This window comes from Phyllostomus discolor, chromosome 5 (assembly GCF_004126475.2).
Source record: "Phyllostomus discolor isolate MPI-MPIP mPhyDis1 chromosome 5, mPhyDis1.pri.v3, whole genome shotgun sequence".
In the NCBI taxonomy this organism is placed as follows: Eukaryota; Metazoa; Chordata; class Mammalia; order Chiroptera; family Phyllostomidae; genus Phyllostomus; species Phyllostomus discolor.
Genome location: NC_040907.2, coordinates 11,737,590 through 11,759,445, shown reverse-complemented (window position 1 = coordinate 11,759,445; position 21,856 = coordinate 11,737,590). Strand labels below are relative to the sequence as shown.

The 21,856-nt window shown below is 59.7% G+C and overlaps 2 protein-coding genes across 5 annotated transcripts in view; one reads left to right on the top strand and one right to left on the bottom strand.

The window, feature by feature from the left end:
• Positions 1-6,065, top strand: part of TMCO4 (transmembrane and coiled-coil domains 4) — a 76,885-nt gene extending 70,820 nt beyond the window's left edge. For all 4 annotated transcript variants that reach the window (XM_036025417.1, XM_036025416.1, XM_036025418.1 and 1 more), the window contains 2 exons: positions 1,163-1,280; positions 4,962-6,065. In XM_036025417.1, the coding sequence (XP_035881310.1) occupies positions 1,163-1,280; positions 4,962-5,369 (526 nt within the window). In that variant the 3' untranslated portion in view covers positions 5,370-6,065. The remainder of the gene's footprint in view (positions 1-1,162; positions 1,281-4,961) is intronic.
• Positions 6,066-8,191: 2,126 nt separating this feature from the next.
• HTR6 (5-hydroxytryptamine receptor 6) lies at positions 8,192-19,960 on the bottom strand. Its single transcript, XM_028514194.1, has 3 exons — positions 19,247-19,960; positions 8,846-9,004; positions 8,192-8,641 (listed from the first exon to the last, which is right to left on the bottom strand). Exons 1-3 carry the CDS (start codon positions 19,958-19,960, stop codon positions 8,192-8,194), a joined length of 1,323 nt encoding a protein of 440 aa, XP_028369995.1.
• Positions 19,961-21,856: the final 1,896 nt, after the last annotated feature.

Sequence of the window (21,856 nt, the reverse complement as noted above, 5' to 3'; positions counted from 1 at the left end):
GGGCCATGACAACGGAGGAGTCAGGGGCTGGTGAGCTCAGCTGGGGCCCCAGCAGCACCAGTAGCGGGCCCCCCAACTCTGGGCCAGCCCTTCTAGGGGTTCCCTGGGTGGGAGCCTGGAGACCCCCACCACACCCTGGGCCCCAGACAGCTGGGGGACTCTCAGCCATCTCCTCCCACCCTGCGGTGAGGGTCAGCTCTTCTTTCAAGCAAGCAACACAAGAGTGGACTAAGTTGCCACACACACCAGCGTGGAATTGGTCTACATAGAAGACAAGCAGACAGGCTAGGTTGGACTTAAGTCCCGGATGCAGAGGGGAGGACAGGAGCCTTCACGTGTGTGGGCATGCCGAGTGGGAGGTCAAGTGCTTAACCCCAGGACAAAGCTCAAGGGCCCGAGAAGGATGGCTGTCTCTCAGACCTCAGACCGGATCCTCCATCAGCAGTGCTCTTGCCCCTGAAGGAACAGGCGGTAGAGGGTCCAGAGTCATTTTCTCTCGATGGTGTAGGGGTGTATGGGTGCAGGGAATGGGGTTCACAGCACCCACAGAAATAGAGGAATGCTCCCAGGGCTGTGACCTGCCGGGCGGCCATCCTCACCCCCTCTGGGACAGCCAAGAGCAGGCAGACCATAAGGCCGGGTCAGGCCGGGCTCAGGGCAGAGCTGCCCTCTCAGCTCGCAGACAAAGTGGCGACTAGACCCAGAGTTCCTCCCAGGAGAGCATGGTGGCCCCCAGTTCCAACGGTGCTCTGCCCCAGAAGGAGCCTGCTGCCTTTCTCTCCTTCCCGGGGAGCCCGGGACCGGCCCCCAGGGAACCGGGACCCCTCTGAGCTGACAGCAGCTCTCCTGCTCCCCACGCGGACCTGTCGAGACCGTCCAGCTTCCTCGTTCATGCGTCCATGCACTAGAAACCCACCTGTTGCATGCCAGGCACGGTTCTCAGCTCTGGGGACCCAGCAGGGAGCAGAGCAGACCCCTAAGTGGAGCTCCCTTGCCCCGGGTACTCCCAAGGGTCCCTGCCGCTCCCACCCCACCCCACGGTGCAGTCAGGGCCCTGGTCTCCCACAGAGGCACCGGGCCCACCAGACTTCCCGGGGCCCAGCGGGGCCCGCCCTTGTCCTGGGGCTCCCAAGGCTGACGTCCGCCCGCTCTGTGCCCGCAGGGGAGACTGGCTGCTGAGCTTCGTGTACCGCACGTCCTCGGTGCAGCTCCACGTCGCCGGCCTGCAGCCCGTGCAGCTGCAGGACAGGAGGGTGGAGAACGTGGACCTGTCCTCCATCGTGAGTCCCAGTGCCTGCCCCCCCCCCCGCACCCCCAGGGCTCTGCGTTTGCGGGGTGGGGGCGGGGAATCCACTAACCAGCCCAGCAAGCCCTGGCCCCAGGGACACCAGCCCTGGTCCATTCCACCCTGGAGGAGGGAGATTGCAGCATTTGTTGGGAACAGGTGACTCCTACCTGCGGCCCCATCCCCGTGCCATGGGTTTGTCACCAGGCCCTCTACCTGAATCACCACTAACCCTCACGCAGCCTCTGGACAGGCCTAATTACCCCCGCATCGCAGATTAGGAAACAGAGGCTTAAGAGTCTATCACACGGCTAGCGACTAATAGCCTGCACCTGAACCCCCAGAGCCCATGCTCTGGCCCCTAAATTACTCCCCTCCCCCAACTCCCTTCTCCTCCCCTCCCCCCACTCCTCCACCCAGTGTCCCCACCCCGATGCCCCCCTGCCCCCCCCCCAGGTGACTAGTCAGGACAGACTGTGTCCCCAGACGTCACCGCAGGACTCGGGTGGGGGAACTCAGGCCAGACCACAGCAGAAGCACCTGAAGGCCTGGCTGTGCCACTGTGGGGCGCAGAGCAGGAAACGTGGGAGCAAGGGAAGCTGGGTAACGAGACAGGGAACCACGGGATCAGGGCGGTGCCTCCTGACGCGTATCCAGGGGTCTGTGTACTATTTAAGGGCCCCTTCTCCTGAAGTGGGGAAGAGGAGAAGTGACTTTGTGCCTCGCCACCTCAAGAGTCTCCTCCCCCTGCCAGGAGGAGGAACAGCTGAAAGTTCCTTTTAAATGAAAGTTCCTGTTAAATTCCACGAGCCCGCACACGATCCGGCTTCTGCCTCGGGAAGTCTCTGAATGGGATACACCGGGCAGGGCACAGCCTTTGGCCCCAGGGAAGCCTGGCCTAGAACCCTGCCTCGGCCGCTGGTATACTGGTGTACTGGTGGCTGTGTGACCTTGGGCCAGTGACTTAGCCTCTCTGTGCCTGTTTTCTCATCTGTGAAATAGGGGACATCCCCTACCTTCCAGGACAGCACATGGAAAGTGCTTGGCGCGTAGTAGGCCCTCATTTAGCACTAGCCCCCTCCTCTCCTGCCACCGCCTTCGGTTCTTCCCTTTGGACCAGCAGCTTCTGCCGCCTTGATGGCAGCTTCCCAGCTCTTGCCTAATAATAGCTCTTTATCATATTAGGAGAACATCACAAAAAGCAGTGCTTTCCTCGTTGGGGTAATTAGAGTAATTAGCACTGCCTTTGTGCCTCCCTCCTGTTCTTCCTTCAAAATTCTTGCCGGAGGAGAGGTTGCTGGCAAAAGAGTTGCCTTACTGCTTTTAGGGGAAGCCCTGACTGCCCCGCGCCGGTGCCCTGGCAGAGACTTGCAGGACCTGCCTCCTCCTGCAGGGGGCCGGGCCCTTTGTGAACCACCTCTGAGGTCAGCCGCCCGCCCCACACGCCCCAGGTGTGGTCTGAGGACTCGCCTGAGCCAGGAGGGAGGGAGGGGCTGGCCCTGTCGCCGGCAGGGGCAATTTGGGGTGAGTGAGGCAGACCAAGGCCAGGCTGCCTCCTAGTGTGGGGACTGCACAGCTGTGAGCCGGGGACTCTGCCACCCCAGGGGGCCAACCCATGAGGCTTCTGGGGCCAGAGACCCAGCCCAGGGTCTTGAACTCTTCGTGTCTCAAAGGAAATGCCAGCTGGCTTCTGGAGCTCAGCACGGGCGCCGTCTTCCCTTTACAGACGGGGAAGCTGGGCTTCTGGCCGTTGGAAGGACCCGCCCGGTTAGTGGAAACACACAGAACCAAACCCCCTTTTCTCAGATCCCAAACGTAGGCTCTTTCTCATGCCATGCAGCCACTCAAAACGTCCGTGGGAGGGAGCTGCCCCACCCTGGCCTCCGCCCCGAACCCGAAGATCTGAAAGCCCCTGTGTGTGTGTATGTGTGCTGTGTCACCAAACACTACTTAAAAACGTTGGGAAAGAACAAGAAGTAGGCGGGCCCTGGTGAGGAGACAATGTCGAAACTGTACGGCGAACCCTCTTCCCGTGTTCCTGAAAAACCGTTTGCAGAACCCACTGTGGTCACGTGGAAATGCAGACGTCACCAGCCAGGCCTGTGTGTCGTTTCCCAAGATCGCTCACACCTGCCTCCCCGTGTTCTCCTGTCTCCTTTGTAAGCAAAAACCTTCCCATTCGGCCTCAAAGGACGGCTGTGTCCCGGGCTCAGCTCTGACCCCCTGGACCGGCTGGAAAAGCCTGCGGCCCCAGGAGCACATCTGAGCTCAGCGGCCTCTGCCCGCAGCATCGCAGGCACAGCTCTGGCCTTGCTCTTCACGTGCTGTGTGTCTTAAGCAAACCACCGCCCCTCTCTGGGCTTCGCTTTCCTCATCTATAAAACGCAAATGATTTTTAAAATTTCCTCTCGCTCGCTGATTTTCTGGGAAGAGGATAGCCCTGGTTCAGCTCTCAGCTCCGACACGTCCTGGCTGTGTGACCTTGGGCAAGTCACTCACTTTGCTTCTCAGTGGCTCAGTTTCTTCATCTACAGTTAGCAGCCGACCCCTGTCAAGGAGTACACCCCATAGGTTCATTTTGTGCGATGTGTTAAGGATCCCCTGCGTGTTGAGTGTTGTCCATCATCACGGTCAGGCATCCGGCACTCTAATCTCGCTTCTGCTTTTCATTCACTGGCACATCCCAACACAAGAATGGGGGTGTCTGGATTCTCTGAGGAAGAGGGTAACCACTTCTGAGCTCTGGACCCTTGTCCCTAGTGAAGATTCAAGTCCACATACCAGAGGCCAGGCTGAAGTGGCTTAAACAAACAAGAGTTAATGTTGTCACGTAAGAAAAGGCCACAATAGCCAGTTCAGAGGGGCTTTAGTGGCTCCACACTCTTCAGGGGCCAAAATCCCCCTGTCTTGCTGCTTTGCAAGCCAGCAAGTGGGCCTTAGTGGGCCAACTCCTGGCCCAAGCTGGCTGCTCAAGCTCTGGCCATCGTGTCTGAATTCCAGCCAGCGGGAAAGAGGAAATAGGGGGGGAAAGAAGAGCTCTCCCCCTTTTAAAGAGACTTCCAGGGGGCACCCCATAACACTGCCCCTTCTGGCCCAATGTTCCTCATTGGCCAGAACGTCTCACAACGCCCCCTCTTTGCTGCAGGAGAAAAAGCACCCGGGTGTAAGCTGAAATTCTTGGGACTAAGGAAAAGGGGGAGAGCGGAGTGTGGAAGGTGCCTTGCAGTCTGTGCCACGGCGCTGTTTCCAGGCTGAGGCCTTTGCCGCAACCTCACGGCAGCCCTCTGGTGTAGCTGCACTTAGGGTCCCCACCTTGCAGCTGAATGAGGCAAGTGGAAGCCAGAGGCTTGCCCGAGGCCCCGGAGCCTCTGAACAGCAAACAGAGTCCTTCTGCGGAGACCCGAAGCTGCAGACAGAACGAGAACCCCCACTCCCACCATCGGGAGATTCCTTCCCGCACCCCGACAGCCCAGATTGTGTAGAGGAACCTCCTTCATCTTTCCCTAATGAGTTCTAGAGGCTTCTCAGCCCGCTCTGCATCTCAGAGTCATGGAGAGTGGGAGTCAGGGCTTTGGTGACCGAGGGAGAGGGTGAGGCCCAGGAGCTTAGCTTGCGGCCCTGGGGAGGGCGGGGCTCTGCCTGCCCACCTCGGCCCGCACTCACTGTTCCCCTGCAGGTCAGCGGCCACTTGGACTACGCCAAGCAGATGGATGCCATCCTGAAGGCCGTGGGCATCCGCACCAAGCCAGGCTGGGATGAAAAGGGGCTTCTGCTGGCCCCAGGCAGCCTGCCCCAAGAGGAACCTCGCCAGGCAGCAGCCGCCTCCTCGGCGGACAAGACCCCTGACCAGGATGGGCAAACCCAGGGTCCAGCACCCGGAGACACCTCCAGAGCGCCCACACCTGACAACCCCAGCCAAGCCCAGGTGCCAACGGGGCCGGACCAGTCCAAAGGGGCCGCCCTTCCCACTGCTGCCTGCCCTGCTGAGAGCCCCAAGACGTGCAGCCACGGCGTGAGCCCCAACCCACTGGGCTGCCCCAGCTGTGCCAGCGAGGCCCAGAGGCCCTGCCCAGGGCTGGATTGACCCCAAAAAGGGACTTGAGCCGTCTTCCCAGCTCCCCATAGGCCTTGCTGCTCTCTCGCCCCCTCCACCAGGCTCCCTGCGGGAGCTCTGAAGAACTCCCACCAGTGCCCCCCCAGACTGAAGGCTCTGGGGTTGAAGAGCACGGAGCTGACAGGAGGGACACCTGTAAGGAGACGACAGCCCCTCCCTGGGGACGCGAAGCCAGAGCCCCATGGAATCAGCCGAGCACAGCTGAGAGCCCAGGACCGCCCGCCCGGGGGTCACAGCCGTGACGTCTGGCCATCCGGGGGGGGGGCTCTCCGGGGCCTGAGGCTCCCACCCACCACTCTCCCTCAGCCTCAGTCAAGCCAGGTGTCTGCCTGCCCTCCCGTCCACTCCAGGGCTGTCCGCCAGCCCACAGGTTCCAGTAGGGAGCGGGCAGCTCACTCTCAGCTCTGGGAGTTCCGGTCAGATCAGCCACTTACGGCCATGCGGGCTGAGCTCTGCACAGACGAGATGTGAAGGGTGCCCCCCAAGGTGCGCGACACCGTGGCCCCGGATGTCATTGTAACAGCAGCACGGCCAGTCAATGCTGAGTCTGCCAGCAGTACCGGTGGGAGCGGGCCCCTGGCGAGAATGCGTTGTATGGGGGAAGGATTTCCTGTAGCAGGTACAGAGGTGATGATGAAAATAAAAAAGAATAATGGCTACCACTCACTGGGTGTTTACCGTAGAGCTTACAGAGCGCTTACAGGGATTGTCTCACTGTTATTACCTTCATTTCACACCTGCAGATACTGATGCCCAGGCAGGTCGCGCAATCTGCCCAAGAGCACACAGCTGGTCGGTCTCCAACTCGTCCGTCAGCCGCCAGAGCCCAGCTCTTAGCCACTGTACCTGCATCCCTCTGAGAACCTTCCCCTTTGTTCCTCCCTCTGCCCCTGAATGACAGGACCAGGGATGATCCCCCGCCCATTGTGCAGACGGGGAAATCAAGGCCCGAGCAGGGACAGTGTTGACAAGCTCTGGAGGAGGCAGCGGGGAGGAGGAGAGACGGGGCCAATTGGAGTGTTGGGGCTGAACTGGTCCTCGGGGGCGTGTGTATTTGTTTATTTCACAGATACTTACAGAATCCTTGCTGCTATTCATCCAAACAGCTAATGTCACCCATGGAAAACCGAGGCCCCCGACAGGGAAAATGGTTTGCTGAGGTCCCAAAGCAAATGAGGGGCAGAGTCTGAACCAGAACCCAAGACACCTGTGCCCAGGGTCCCCTCCCGCATCCCCAGCTGCTGCCGCTGCAGCCTGAGTGGCCCCTCGGGCGGATCCAGGCCACGCTGCAGTCGCCGCCTTCAGCCGGTGTTTACGGGGCGTCCACTCGAGCAGGCCCCCAGGCAGAGGGGAAACCCAGCAAGCACCGTGGTCCCTCTGCGGCCCGCAGCCAGGGCTGGAGTTGAGTCTAATCAGCACCAAGGAGGGCGCCGGGCCCCCTGCGGAGGACCCCTAGGAGTTTGGGTGGATGGAGCCTAGTGCAAGTGGGGGGTAAGGAGAACCTCAGACTGACAAGGACCCTGCAGCCAGTACAGTGTGGGGAGTGAGTCCTCCCCCCGACAAAAATAACCCCAGGCCCATGTACCAGGGTTCCCCTGCTGACGTCAGGTGACACCTGGGACAGCTCTTCAGCTCCACCCGCCTGAGCGGGCACCACTCCCCATTCCCTCACTGACCCAGGAAAGGCCAGAAGGAGGTAGGGCAAGGGGACGGTTCTGTCCCCATCAGCTGGTTCCCATCAGGGTCCTAGGAAGCCAAGGGCAGAGGAACGCCCATCCCAGATGATAAGCAAGAAATCACCCGCCACCCCTTTGCCCCAGGAGAGGCCGTGTGGCATCCTGGGAGCTGGTATGGGGCTCAAGAAGAGGAAGAAGGTGGATAAAAACAGTGGGAACAAATGGCCCTTGTTTCCCACTGTTTCCCCCAGAGGCCAGGGTGTTGAACGGCCAGGAGCTGTAACAGCAGCAGGTGTCACCTACCAGTCACCTGCCGGGTGCCAGGATCCCACTGGCACTGCCCTGATTCTCGTGAAACCCTATGAGGCTGGCAGGCATCGTGACCCCATTTCATACGTGGAGGAACAGGCTCAGCAAGGTTGAGCACCTGTGCCTGAGCTTGTAGGTAGTGGAGCAGAGGTTCAAGTTTAGGCCTGCAGGCCTCCCAGCCTCAGGGGGTGTCTGGTGAGGCCACACACATCCAAGGGGCTGCCAGTCCCCAAAGCTGACCAGCAAACCATCCTCAGGGCTGAAGATCTACTGAGCCAACACACCTTCAACTTGAATGGGCACACAGGTCCCCGGGGGCCTTGTTAACCCTCAGATTCTGACTCAGCAGGTCCAGGGCAAGGGGCAGAGGTGTGCATTTTCAACGAACTCCCAGGGATCACGCTGATCTGATGGCCCACAAACCACACGCAGAGGAGCAAGGGATTCAGCCCTGCGCTAACCCACCTCTGCAGATGGAGGCCTCCCTCCCGTGCGAGCTGATGGAATGTGCCAAAGGGGACTGTCTTCATCCTAATCTGAACCCAGATCCCTCCAGCCATTCTCTGCACACAGCCACAAGTTACGCTCAGCAACGCAGCATCCTGGGGAAGACTATGGAAGCCAGCCATCACCCCACAGATGGAGAACCTTGAGGGGGTCGTGGGGGCTGATGCAGTGCGCCCCACTGGAGTTCAGAGGGCGCCCAAGAGGCATGCAGTCTCCTGCCTACAGCCAAGAGCTGGCCCACGGCCTTGGAGACTTGGTTCCATCCAGTCCAGCCCCCTGCTGAGCAGCTACAAGCCCGGATCAGTTCATGGGGGTACCGAGTGGATGCAGCCGCAGCTTGGGTTCCGCACAATCGATGCTGAAGAAGTTGACCGTGGCAGGAGTCCTGGCAGGCGGCGGGGGGTCCTGGCTGGCCTCCCCGGGGAGCAGCAGCTGGGCCGCGAGCTGCAGGCCTGAGGAGCCTCCCGAGCCTGAGTCAGAGTCCGGGTCCGAGTCGGGGGGCAGGGGCAGGGGCAGCACGTGCTGCAGGCTCAGGCCTGGCCGGGCACCACTGTGCGAGGTTCGCATGGAGGGGGAGGCCTGGCTGGCCCGGCGCTCCTGGAGGCAGTGGGGGCATGGCAGGAGCCTGCCCAGGGCCCGCTTGAAGTCCCTCATGAAGAGTGGGTAGATGATGGGGTTCATGGTGCTGTTACAGTAACCCAGCCACGTGAGGACATCGAAGAGGCCTGGGGAGATGCAGTCGCACACGGCCTGGAGGAAAGGGGTGCATCACGCCCAGTTCCAGGGCGAGAACACAGACCACCCCACCCACCGTGGCCGGGACAGACTCACACAAACATACGACAGGAGGTGGCCCACGGTCCTCCCTCCCAGAGCCCAGTGCCCGGGCTGGCAAGGGGCTCGGGGGCCTCCCCAACAAGGCCTGGACTCATCTGCCCCCTGCAGTGGCCTTACCTGGGCTATGTTGGCCACAAAGAAAGGCAGCCAGGTCACGAAGAACATTCCCAACAGGACACCTAGGGTCAGGCTGGCCTTCAAGGCCTTCCTGCTGTGCTTGGTGGCCAGGTGCCTGCTGTCAGCCGACTCCGCCCCTGGGCGTGGGGTCCTGGGCACCTGCGGAAAGGAGGGCCACGTGATTCAGCTGAGAAAGAGCCCCTGAGCTGCCCTGATATCACCCGCAGACTGAGCCTCCATCCTAATGCCAGACGGAACCCTAGCACCAGCGGTAAACTGTGTCTCAATCTTTGAGCCCCGACTGCAGTCCTAACCTGAGGCCTGACCCTGACTCCAGACCAAGCCCTGACCCTGGGCCCCAACGGATCCCTGATGCCTACTGGAGACTGAGCCCCTGTATGACCAAGGTCTCAAACTGACCCTCGGGCCTGGACCCCACCAAGACAGCCTGAGCGCCAGCCGGAGCCCTGACCCTGGTGCAGCACGTCTGGAGGGGCTCTAGGAACTGCAGGGAGACGGCCACGCTGCCCCGAACACTAATCAGTTCAAAAGACCCACCCTCCACGCGCAGGACGGTGGCCCAGGCCAGCAGCAACAGGAAGCCCCAGCCCCTCCCACAGCTCTCGGCGCTGCAGGAATCACTGGCAGCTGAGCAGTATCTGACAACAGAGGCTTCCGTGCTGTGTGGGGCTCAGCGATCTCCTGCAAATGGGTTCTCTTTGTATTTTGGAGTAATGGTTTTCCTTGCACTCTGACCCTCAGGCTCCAAAAAATAAAGTGCTTTTTTTTTAAAATGTGTGCAGAGAGCCCTGGCTGGCGTAGCTCAGTGGATTGAGCGCGGGCTGGGAACCAAAGTGTCCCAGGTTCGATTCCCAGCCAGGGTACATGCCTGGGTTGCAGGCCATAACCCCCAGCAACCACACATTGATGTCTGTCTGTCTGTCTGTCTGTCTCTCTCTCTCCCCCCCTTCCCTCTCTAAAAATAAATAAATAAAATCTTTAAAAAAAATAAATAAAATAAAATGTGTGCAGAGAACAAATGTTTACAATGAAATCTATTACAAGTTACTAGGGGTGCTAGTGAGCTTGGCAGGTCACAGCTCAGACTATGTGTGGACTGGCAGGCATCCCCATTCGCAAACAGAGACTTCAAGAGCAGGAGACGGGGAAGGGAGGGCGGTCAAAGGAGCTGCTCCCCCAGCCTTTGAAGGGGTGGGGGCAGGGGGGACACGGGCATGAGAAGGCTAGAATTTGACTTTGCGCACTGACGTGACGGCCCACAGACCCAAAACAGGGACTGTCTCCCTCAGCTGGGTGACCTTTTAGCCCAGAAGTGCCCGTAACTTTTTCACCCTCATGAGCCCAATGAGAATCGAAGGACATCTACACTGCTCCTCAGAAAACGAAAAGCTTACCTATTTTTGCACACACAAGAAAGAAATTGCACACATCCAGAGAATTCTGAGGCCATCTGGAAGCCCGTCCATGAACCCCTGGGGGTCGGTCCATAGGGTCCTCCTCTAAACCGTATATTGTAAACAGTTCGGATTTCCATACATAAGATTTACACAAAGTGGGACCCACGTATATCCACAATTTAAGTAAACATCAGTGTGCAGGGGTTTGCACACTTCATTGAACTGTGCAAAGGGTGAGTGTGTTCGGCGGAGCACACCTAGGCTTTGAAAGTCGGGAATTTTGCCCAGTGTTTCCTAAATTGCGTGAGAGCCCCGCTCCGTTCACGAGGCAGCCAGTGCCGGGTTGGGCACAGAGATGGAAGTCAGGGGAGGCAGGAAGGGAACCAGATTCCCAGGCAACCTTCGCAGATGGAAAGGGGGCGGAAGAGACCGAGCCAAGACGTGCCGGCCCCGTTACATTAGCACCAAAGTCAAACCCCGCCCCCAACCCCGCCCTCGGATGCAGGGCCCCGCCTCCTCCCAGCCCTGCTTTTCGCTCCCGGCTGCCTCAGAGTAGCCGGACTTTGTTCTTGTCCATGGTGCTGAAACGCCGGTTCCATACTGTCTTTCTATAGGATCAGCGGTCTAATTCTGGAATGGCAGTGGGAGGGAGGGGAGAGAGGAAGTAAACTGTAACTCCCACCCTTCAGTGTGTTTATCCACGTAAAGTCTGGCTCTGTGAATATCAAGGTCAAGTTCACACACAGCCGCCAAAGCAAAGCCCTTGTTCTCTCCGCCGTCTTGGCAGGGCAGCGTTGTGCAGAGGCAAGAGCTGGGCTTCTGAGACGAGTGCTCTGGCTGCAGACCATGCCTCTGCCCCTTACTCCCTCTGCGACCTTGACAGAGTCTCTGTCTCCACACCCACCCAGTCGGAGCAACCATACTCCGCGGAGTGGCCGTGAGGCCGTGGGAAACGAACCTCTGCGCGGTGCCCGATGCAGAGTAAGCGCTAAATACATGTCGGCTCAGTGGTACGCGTGTGAGGTTGGAGGCATATTAGCACCTCACGAGCCGGCCCTGCTGCCAGCAGCTCGGCCTCCCCAAAGCGGCACAGATGTCAGGACAAGGCTCTGACTCACCACGCTGCAGTGGGGTGGGGTGGGGGGAGGGGGGAGCCGGGCGGGGCTGGGGAGAGCATCTGCTTGTATCTTTCTCTCCTCGTTTCCGCTCCTCCAGAGTGGTCTCCATATGGCTTCTGTGGCCTCACCATGGTCAGCCTGGAGGAGGGTCTCCTGTCTCCCTAAAGAACCTCCTAAGACCTTCTATTCCTTCCGATGGCTGCCATGGGTGGGGACAGACAATAGGGGAGGAGGAGCCAAGGCCTCCAGAAGGCCCCACCCACACAGGGACCCCCTGAGCCCTGGGACCTGGGGCAAGGGGGAGGTGAGAGAGAACCCTGATCCCATCAGAGCTCTGGGGCACTGGGGACTGAGGGACATGCCTTGGGGGCAGTCGTCTGGGGACACGGCACCAGAGGTGGGGATTAGAGGTACTCGGAGATCCCCTCTCCAGGCTTCCCGGGGACGAGCACAGGTTTCCCCTTCTCCTCCTTTCCCCAAAGAGTGCACCCAAGAACACAAGCAAAAGGGAAGAAAGAAGGAAACGGGCTCAGAGAAAGTGGGGGACCTTCCCAAGCTCACGTGGTGCCAGAACAAGGCCTTGAGCCAAAGCACCACTGACCCCAAGTCAGCACTGTGACCCCCATTTCCGGAGCCCTTGCTTCGAGTTAGCATTTGATATTCATCATGCCGCTCAGTCTCCAGGGGAGGGCCGTGCTACCGGCCCCATTCTGCAGATGAGGTTCACAGAGGCAGACTAACGTGCCAGGAGTCACGCAGCAGATGAGTGTTGAGCCAGGGGCCAGAGAAAGATACAAGCAGATGCTCTCCCCAGCCCCGCCCCTCGCTCCCCCCCTCCCACTGCAGCGTGGTGAGTCAGAGCACTTGTCCTGACATCTGTGCCGCTTTGGGGAGGCCGAGCTGCTGGCATTTCCAGCTCCAGAAACTGCACTTCTGCTTCACCATGCTGCTCCCCTTTGTGGGGGGCGGGGTGGCATCCATGAGCCACAGTCAGGGTGGGGTGATGGAAACCCCACTGCTGTCACTGAGAGGCCTTCATGGTCACACTGTTTGTGTGTCCCTAATACATGCCCATGACACGTGTGACTGTCGGAGGGCAGCCACCTGGAGGACAGTTGGGCAGTGCCTTTTCAGGGGGCAATTCCATTTACAGTTCCTGTGTTCAGAAACACCTGTACACGTGTCTGCACACTCGGCATATACAAGAATGTGTCCCACAGCACCGTTCGTGACAGGAAAATAACTAGAAACAGCTTCCATGTCCATCATGCAGAGGGTGGTTAAATAAACCATGGTACATACATCCCACTATGGAATACCACACACATGCTTAAAAGAATGAATTAATCAAATGGAAAGATCTCCAAGCCCTGGCCAGGAAGCCAAGTTAATTGGAGCATCATCTGTACACCAAAAGGTCACAGGTTCAATTCCTGGTCAGGACACATACCTAGGTTGCAAGTTTGATCCCCAGTCACGGCACATATAAGAGGCACCCAACTGATATTTCTCACATTGCTCGCTCTCTCTCTCTCTCTCTCATCTCCCCTTTCCTCTCTTTCTAAAAGCAATGATAAAAATGTCCATGGGTGAAAATAAAAAAAAATTAAGATCTCCAAGACTTATTAAGTGATCATGGCAAGCTTCAGAACAATAAATACAGCATGATTTCATTTGTTTAAAAAATGCAAATAATGCTGAACTTCTTTAGATGCACAAAAAATATGTGAACACACAGGAAAAAGACTGGAGAGACATCATCTAAGTTAATGAGACTCCCTGGGAGTGGAAACTGATTGGCTGGAAGTCGGAGGGGCCTTACGCTTTATCTCTATATTTAAATTTTTATTTTAAAATGTACTTGTGCGCAGCCCTGGCTGGCGTAGCTCAGTGGATTGAGCACGGGCTGCGAACCAAAGTGTCGCAGGTTCGATTCCCAGCCAGGGTACATGCCTGGGTTGCAGGCCATAACCCCCAGCAACCACACATTGGTGTTTCTCTCTCTCTATCTCCCTCCCTTCCCTCTCTTAAAAAAAAAAAGATAAATGAATAAAGTCTTTAAAAAAATGTACTTGTGCAATTAAAAATTTTTATAACCATCTAATCATAGTGTGAGGTTACAAGGCAGGACTCCAGAGCCAGATTGCCTGGTTTCAAATCCTGGCTTTGTTGTTAACTTGTTGAGTGACCTGTAGAGCGGTCCCTTGCCTCTCTGTGCCTCAGTTTTCTCATCTGCAAAATGGCAATCCTAAGAGCATGGACCTCATACCATCGCAGTAAGAAGTAAATGAAATAACACATAGCAAGTTACTCGAACAGAGCTTGGCACATGTTGGAACCACAGGCCGGCTCTGTTGCTGTTGGTGTCCAGTTTAGCTCATTGATAATGGTGATGATGACGCTGGTGGCAGCGATCATACTTTCCCTAGAATGGCTTAAAAGGGGGTGAGCTCCCCCAAACTGCATTTTTCCCACAAGAGGAAAGGAGAGGAACATTCGTGGAGCACCCACCATGTGTCAGGTTTACATATATTATCTCATTGGTTCTTCAAACCAACTCAAGTGATAAACAGCAGTAACCCTGGGGCAGAGGGAGGTGAAGGACTTGTCTGAAGTCATCTGGATGTGATGCGAAGGAGGCAGGATTTGAACCTATGACCAGCCAGACACACAGGCTCCAGCCCTGGCCCCACCAGGTCACCTCAGTCCCAGCAGCAGCCAAGCCTGCCACTGCTCCAAGTGCGACACTGCTCCTCCGTCAGCCTCTCCCCAGGTCAGCCCCCTCCTTTACCTCTGAGATATTTCTGTGATCACAGCCTCCCCCTCTGAGGAGGAGGAAGCGGCGAGGGGAGGGAAGATGGATTGCTAAGACAGAGTGATGCATAGTTGGATGAGGGTGGGTGGGAGGATCTGGGGAGCAGGGAAAGGAGACATTGATGGGAGAGAAGTGGGTTGAGGAAGACAAGAGGACGCAGGAAGAAGAGAACGGGGTGAAATGCAACTGCAGGAGAGAAGAGGGAAGGGGAGAAAGATGAGGCGCAAGAGGAAGACCATGGGGTGGGAGCATGAACCCCAGCCACAGGAATCCTGGCAGACGGAGAGAAGCTGAGAAAGCAGACGCTGCCAGCAGGGTCACCTGCTTGCACTCCACCAAGCTGAGCTCCTCACTGGCCCCTCTGGAACCTCCCAGGGATGAGCCCCCGTTCCCACACGGGCACAGTCTCTCTCCCCCGACCCCACCCCGACCCCACCCTGGCAGCATCTCCCTCTGACCCCACTCCCTCCCATGCCACAGTCCCTACCTCAGCTCTAAACATGACCCCCCTCCCCCTTTTCTCACAGCCCCTGGGACCGGGAAGACCTGGCTGAAACCGCTGAGTGAACCGTGTGGCTTTTTAAAAGCCCGTTCACGTAAGTAGGCAGCTGTGGGGGGTGGGGGAGAGAAAACGCTAAAGCCTGCTCAGCTCCCAAGTTCTCTACCCAGACGCCAGGACCTCGGGGACCGGGCCCCCACTCCCTTCCCTCCCTGGGGAAGCCAGAGGCGGGCCTGGGAAGGGAGCTCAGGGCTAAATGGGGCCGAACACAGGCGGAAAGAGGTCCAGCGTGCCCCAGTGTCGTCCATTCTCATCAGGTGCTTTAGGTCCAGGCGGTGAGGAGCCTGCACCCCCAGGCTGGACAATGCTGGCCTCGGACAGGCCAATTCGAGTGGGAGGAAAGGGGTCATGACCCAGGAGGCCAGAATGGAGGAAACACCCCAGAAGAAAATCCCCAAACACAGGCAGTTCTCCGGGCAGTGAGGAAACAGGGCTCAGAAGGCCCACTTAGGGCCGAGTGGTCCTGGCAGCACAGGTGGTGAGCGGCGGGGCCGGCCACTCCCACGCTCAGACCCAGAGAAAGGGCTTTCCAGGAAGTGGGAGGGGTCGGCCTGGGGGGCCCAAGGGTTGTCCCACCTGGGAAGCAGGGTGCGGCCTCAGTGACCCATGACGGCTCCTCCCAGCATTTGGTTTTAGGGCTCACTGTTGCCCTCTCGGCTTCAGTGTGCAAACACACGCACAACGAATGACAGACTCTGAATATTCACGGGGTGAGCACCCCTCTTATAGCTCCATCGCCCTCATCCTGATAAGGTTTTGTGATCGATGTCTGTCTCCCCGACTCCGAGAGGGCAGGGCCTTCTCTGTCCCGTTCATCACCGCAGTCACGGCCCCGAACAGCTCCTGCACATAGTAGGTCCTCAAGACAGGTTCCCAAGCAAACGAACTGATAGACTAAGAAGCGTGGGATCCATCAGCTACGAGAACAGATTCCAAAGAGAGTGGGAGGAGAGGGAGCAACAGGGGCCACAGGCCGGCCCTGCGGAGCGCTGTGTGCATTTCAGTCCTTCCATCCATCCAGAAGCACCGAGCGCCAAGGCCGGGCCGGGCACTGTCGCGGGCACTGGGAACCAGCAGTAAACAGAGAGACTAGGGCCCACCCACCTCCCAGAGCCGGCATTCTGGTAGGAGGAAATACACAGCAGATACACAGATGGGAAAGCGCGTCACAAGTCAGGGGTGCTGAGCGCCGCTGAGAACAGCAACCCAGGACATGAGGGCTGAAGGGGGTCCGGGGAAGTGGGGCAGCTGCTACTCTTGAGTGACAGCTGAGCAGAGGCTCGAAGAAAAGTGATGGAGGTTGTGGAGAAACCATGTGGAGATGCAGGGGAGGGGCACTCCGGGCAGAGGGAACAGCAAGAGCAAAGGCCCTGAGGCAGGACTGTGCTTGGGGTGCTCAAGGGACAGCGGGGGGCAGGGGGGCAGCGCAATTAAAGAGAAAGCGTGAGGAAGGAAAGGCATCCCCAGAAGGGAACGCCCCAGATGACGCGAGATGTGAGGCCAGGGGAGCGGAGGAACCACAACACAACAGGACTGCATTTTAAAGGGATGGCTCTGGAAAAAAAAAGGGGGGATGGGTGGACGGCTTTGGCTGCTGTGTCTGCTGGAAAGGGAATGAGAACGGAATCGGATCAGTGAGAGAGCCTTGCAATAACCCAGGCGTCAGAGGAAGGGGCTCAGCCTGGGGCTGGGGGACGGCCGTGGAGACCAGAAGTGGCCACAGGCTGCCCGTGTATTGAAAGTAGAGGTGGGAAGACTGGCTGTGGATAGTGAGGAAAAGGGAGGTGTCTGGGCTGCCTCCAAGGTTCCTGGCCAGAGCAACTGGAAGCCTGGAGCTGCCGCTCACCGATGCGAGGCAGACTGTGGGGGGACTGGGGCTGGGGCCTGCAAACCCCGAGTTCTGCCGGGAGCCTCCTCATGGAGCAGCCTGGGCTGGCAGCCATCAGCGTGTGGGTGGTATGTGGGGCATGCGACAGCATGAGCTCACCAGGGAGCGAATGTGGAAAGTGAGCGAGGTTGGAGGCCCAGAGATGTCACGGCTGGGGGACCCAGATGAGGAGACTGGGAAGACGCAGCAGTCAGGCAGAGGGACACGGGGTGATGTCCCTGAAGCACTGTTTTAAGAGAGCGTCATCACCCACAGGCGGCCCAAGGCTCACACCGAGGCCTTGGCATCAGCTCGATCTGAGCTTGAACCTCACTAACCAGCCGTGTGACCTCGGACAAGTCACCTCTCCTGTCCCTGGATCTCAGGTTCTCATCCATCACGTGGGGGTGGCGGTAGTATTCTCCTCGCTGGGAGTCTGGGGGTTCGCTCAGCCCTGTGCCTGGCACACAGTGAGCCCTCAAAGGCTGCGGGGCTGCAGCCGCCAGCACCTGGGGGACTCGTGCCCCGGCTCTGAGGCCGCCGCTGGCTCAGGTTCGGTCCTGGCACCACCCAGTTAGCTTCACGGTAAGAAAATCTGTGTGTCACCGACCCCGCTGGAACCAGGAACCCAGACCTCTCCCACCCCAGCCTCACGAGGACCAGCCAACCCCTCCCATCCTTGGGCACGAGCCAAGAGCTCCCCACGGTGTGGGGTGGGGGTGACTTGAGGTGGGACATGGACACCCTGTGAAATAAGCGAGTCACAGAGCGGAAACCTCCGCCCTCGGTGAGCAGGCCCAGCTCAGTCACTCCCACCAGCTGGGCTGGGTTCTGCGCGCCCACTGAGCCTGTGTTTGATCGACTTCCGTTCATGGCTAAAATATTGATCGTCCATTTCCGGAAGACACAAGTTTTCTTCCGAAACAAATTCGTGGAAGTAAAAAGGTAAATGAGGTTATTTAAAGAAAACGCTAAGTACACACGAATGAAAGGACTTGAGGACTGTGGGGAGTGGGGGAGGGAGCAGCAAGACAGATGTCCCCAGGTGGTTCCTCCTGCCTGAAGTTCGGGCCACATGCCTTTACAAGAACCCAGAGAGTAAGGATGGCCCGTGACAATTCTGAAGAACCAAGCCAGGGTCACAGCTACCCGCTGACCTCAAGAGTGCTCTCCGATGAGAGTGCTCTCAGTGCTCACAGATAGGGGAGAAAGCAGGCCTGCAGCCAGGACCCCGCCCCCCCTCACCCCCCAAGCCCCGCCCTCCTGGCTGCTGACCAGGTGCAGGGCTGGGCCCCGCTACTGGGGGAGGGACAGACAAGCAGCTTCGTAGGACTGATGGCAGGGTGATAGCCTTGCAGCCCTCAGCCAACTCCCCATTCACCCAGTGACCCATGAGCCACCCCCAGCAGCCTGCAAGAGCCCCCTCCACCTGAGGCTGCACCAAGGTGAGCCTGGAGAGCCCAGATAGGACCTCTCCTGGGGCCTGTGACCTAAGTCTTTAGGGCTCAGGCCTGGTCAGTCTAAACTCCCATCCCTCAGGTGGACAGTAGGACTTGGGTGTCACCTGGCCTGGGTGGCTAAAGCAGGTCCTCCGCCTCGAGACACCTCGGGGCCTTGAGCTGAGGGCACCCACCCCATTCACAAGCAATTAGGAAGCACCCACTCTGCTCGGTGGAGATAAAAACCTACCCAGGCATGCCCGGTCCTCGTGGAGCTGACATTCGAGTGGCGTGAGAGACAATGAACAAGTCAACACATAAATCGAGGGTTCAGCTAGAGAGCAACCGGGTGGAGAAGGGTGTGGGCCCGCAGGCAGAGCGGCCAGGGCTGGCATCCAGGAAAAGGTCATCTGTGAGCTGAAACGCCAGGCAAGCCAAGCCCCGGGGGGGAAGCGTTCCAGGCAGTGGGAACTGCGTGGGCAAAGACCTCGGCTGGGAAGTCAGCCCGGTGCCTTCAAGGCACAGCCGGAAGAACCAGGTGCTGGTGCAGAGCATCGGGGAAGGAGGTGCAGTGGGCAAGGCGGGCAGGGTGGGGCCGGAAGCCAGACCAGGACACGAGTCTCCTCTCTATCGTGACAGCAGTGGGGAGCCCCTGAAGGGTTTGAAGCAAGGGAGTGACGTAGCCGCTCTTTTTCTCGCTGACTCTCACTGCTGTGCAGAACATGGGTGGGAGCGGGTCTGGGGCGGGGGGGGAGTAGGGGAGCCAGTCGGAGACTATCAAAGGCTCCCAGGTTAAAAGCCAGGATGGCTTGGATGAGGAAGGGGGCATTAGGGGTGGCACGTGTTTAGGAGACAGCACCGGCAGGTGGAGTCCTGTGATGCCGTGGCTGTGCCCTTTGCCAACACGGGGAAGGCCTGGGAGGCGCAGGCAGGAGAGTGGGGACACCCTGAATTCCCTGGTGCACACGTTACTTCGGGGAGCCTGCCTCACCTCCCGATGAAGCTATCCCGTGGACAGTCCGGCGCTGAGCCTGGAGTTCAGGAGACAAGTGGAAGCCACGAATGGCCACTCCGAAGTCACCAGCAGGCAGTACACTAAGTGTTGGATGCCCCCTAGGTACCCCCAGTGGGTGCTCATTTCTCTCCAACCCGCAAGCCCGCATCTCCCTGCGTGCCCCCGGGTACCTGCAGCATCTCCAAGGCTTGGCCCGCCGTGCCCGTACTGAGGGAAGCCACCTGCAGGGCCTGCTTGCGGGCGGCCAGCAGGATCCTGCAGTAGGTGAAGCAGATGGCGCCCGAGGGCAGGAAGAAGGTGAGGCCCGACGCCACGAGCACGAAGGGCAGACTGGCCAGCAGGCGGCACTGGCCCGGGGCGGGCGCCCGCGCGCGGCCCAGCTCGTGCCAGCCCAGCAGCAGGGGCAGGAAGGAGGCGAGCGCGGCGAGGGTCCAGGCGCCCAGAACCAGCGCCAGAGCGCGCGCCGGCGTCATGCGCAGCTTGTAGCGCAGCGGCGAGAGGATGAGCAGGTAGCGGTCCAGGCTGATGAGGCAGAGGTTGAGGATGGAGGCGCTGCAGCACATCACGTCGAAGGCGGCCCAGAGCAGGCAGAGGTCTCGCGCCAGCACCCAGCGCCCGTACAGCGCGTTCAGCATGGCCGGCGGCATCACCACCAGTCCCACCATCAGGTCGGACGTGAAGAGCGACACCAGGAAGAAGTTGGACGTGCTGCGCAGCGCGGGCTGCGTGCAGATGAGCGCGATGAGCAGCGCGTTGGCCGCCGCCGTCAGCGCGATGACCACACACAGCGCGGCCGCCACCCAGCCGCTGCCCCCCGGGTCTGACACCAGCCCCGACCCCCAGCCGGGGGTGCTGTTGTACGCAGGGCCCGGCTCTGGGACCATGGAGGCGCGGGGTGGACAGCGAGGCCGGGAGGCCCGAGAGGAGTCCTGAGCACGGCGGGAGGCCTGAAGGAACGGAGGCTGGAGCGGCGGCGTCGGGGAGAACAGAGCCCTCGGGAGAGGGCAGGTGGGGAGAGAGGAGCGGGCGCTAAGTCAGCGGCCAGAAACCCGAAGACGGTCGAGAGGGTTTTACGGGAGTCCCCGGAGGCAAGGCGGGGGCACCTGGATCCGCCAGGCAGGAAGTTTGGGAGGGGCACCTGGTGAGGAGCGGAGTGCCTTAGAGGGGGCGGGCGAATGGTCAGGAGGGTGGGGACGCCGGGGGCTCTTGGAGGTTAAATGGGTGGGAGCGGAGCCCCCTAAAAGGGGCGGTAAGATCAGGGGGAGGGCGCCTGCCTGGGGCAGAGACCCGGGGAGGTGGGAGCAGAGGGCGAATGGGAGCTCTAAGGCCCGGCACCCGCTCCCCCGAGGCAGGTGGGCGTTTGGGGGCGCTAGGTCCGGAGCCGTAGTGCTTGGGGTCTCAGGGGGGGACCCCTGCGCCAGAGCGAAGCCCCCCGCGGGGAAAGCAGGTCTCAGAGGCGGTGCACAGGCATTTCTGGGGTTGGGCGGACGCGTTCTCCTGCGGCGTGGGGGTGGGGACGCCGGGCCCGCCGGCGGGGACAGAAGGAGCGGCGGCCGCGCCTCCACCCCCTTCCCTACCCGGTCGCCGGGTCATGGGCCCCGCTTCTGCGGGCGCTCGGTACCTGGGGCGCTCAGCGCTGCTCCCCCGCCGGCGACTGCGGCAGGCGCCGCGAAGCTGCGAGAGGAAGAGGCGGCCGCCCGCCGCCGGGCAGGCGCCCAGGGAGCCCGGGAGGCTCGGCGACGGGCCGGCGCGCTCGGAGGAGCCGGCGGTGCCACCGGGAGCGCGTGGTTCCCGCGCCGCGGAGCCCGCGCCCCTCCTGGCGGTGGGCGGGGAGAGCCGAGCCCGGGACGCGCAGGCGGGCGGGGTGCCTGGTACCCCAGGTCTGTGGAGGGACGATGCGAGTGCCCCAGCGGCAGGAGGTCGCCTCCCCAGCTGTGACAGCCTCCACAGCGCCGCATTCCCCTCCCCGACCCACACGTGGCGACGGCGCAGGAGGAACTCAGAGGAGGAGGAGGCCGTGGCTCACGTAGATCCAGGACGGCCCCCAGTGCGGGCCTGCCCACCCGCAGCCGGGCCACCGCACTATCAGCAGGAGCGCACTGGGTGACACCGGGCAGACTGCTGACATCCATACGCGTACACACACACGCGCGCGCGCGTACATATATAATATTACACATAATGTATAATATACAACATTACATGTAACATATAATACAAAATATTGTATGTCATACATCGTATATTATATACGAAACCTTCCGTTTGAACAGCGGGTCGCCCCCTCCTCGGGGTGGTTCCAGCAGACACCGCCCCTTTTCCCACGCGGCAGGCACCAAGGAAGCAGCCCCTGGCCTGCGGGCGCTCCCCGTTTAAGAGTGCGAACAGGTCTGGGGGGCTCTAGGCCAGGCAGGGGGTGGAGTCCCCGCAGGCAGAGAGGTGGGGCGCTGTGCCCCAGGGTGTGACCCCACTGTGCCTCTCTTCTCCTGGCTGAGACTAGTCGCTATCAGACTTCTCAGGGTAATACTGTGAATTCCATCCGTGCCTTCAACAAACGTTTAGCGAGCACCCAGTGGGTGTCACTGTAGTGTCCCTGTTGGTGCGCTGTTCCGCCCACTCGGGACACTACAGTGACCAACACGAGACCCCAGCTCTGTGGCGTCTACACTCCAGTGGAAGGACACAGACAAACAGTAAGCGTTATAATCGATGCCTAGTCATAAAGTGACAATTGCTATAGAAAAAGAATTAAACTGGAGAGTAACGTAAAGGACATCTCA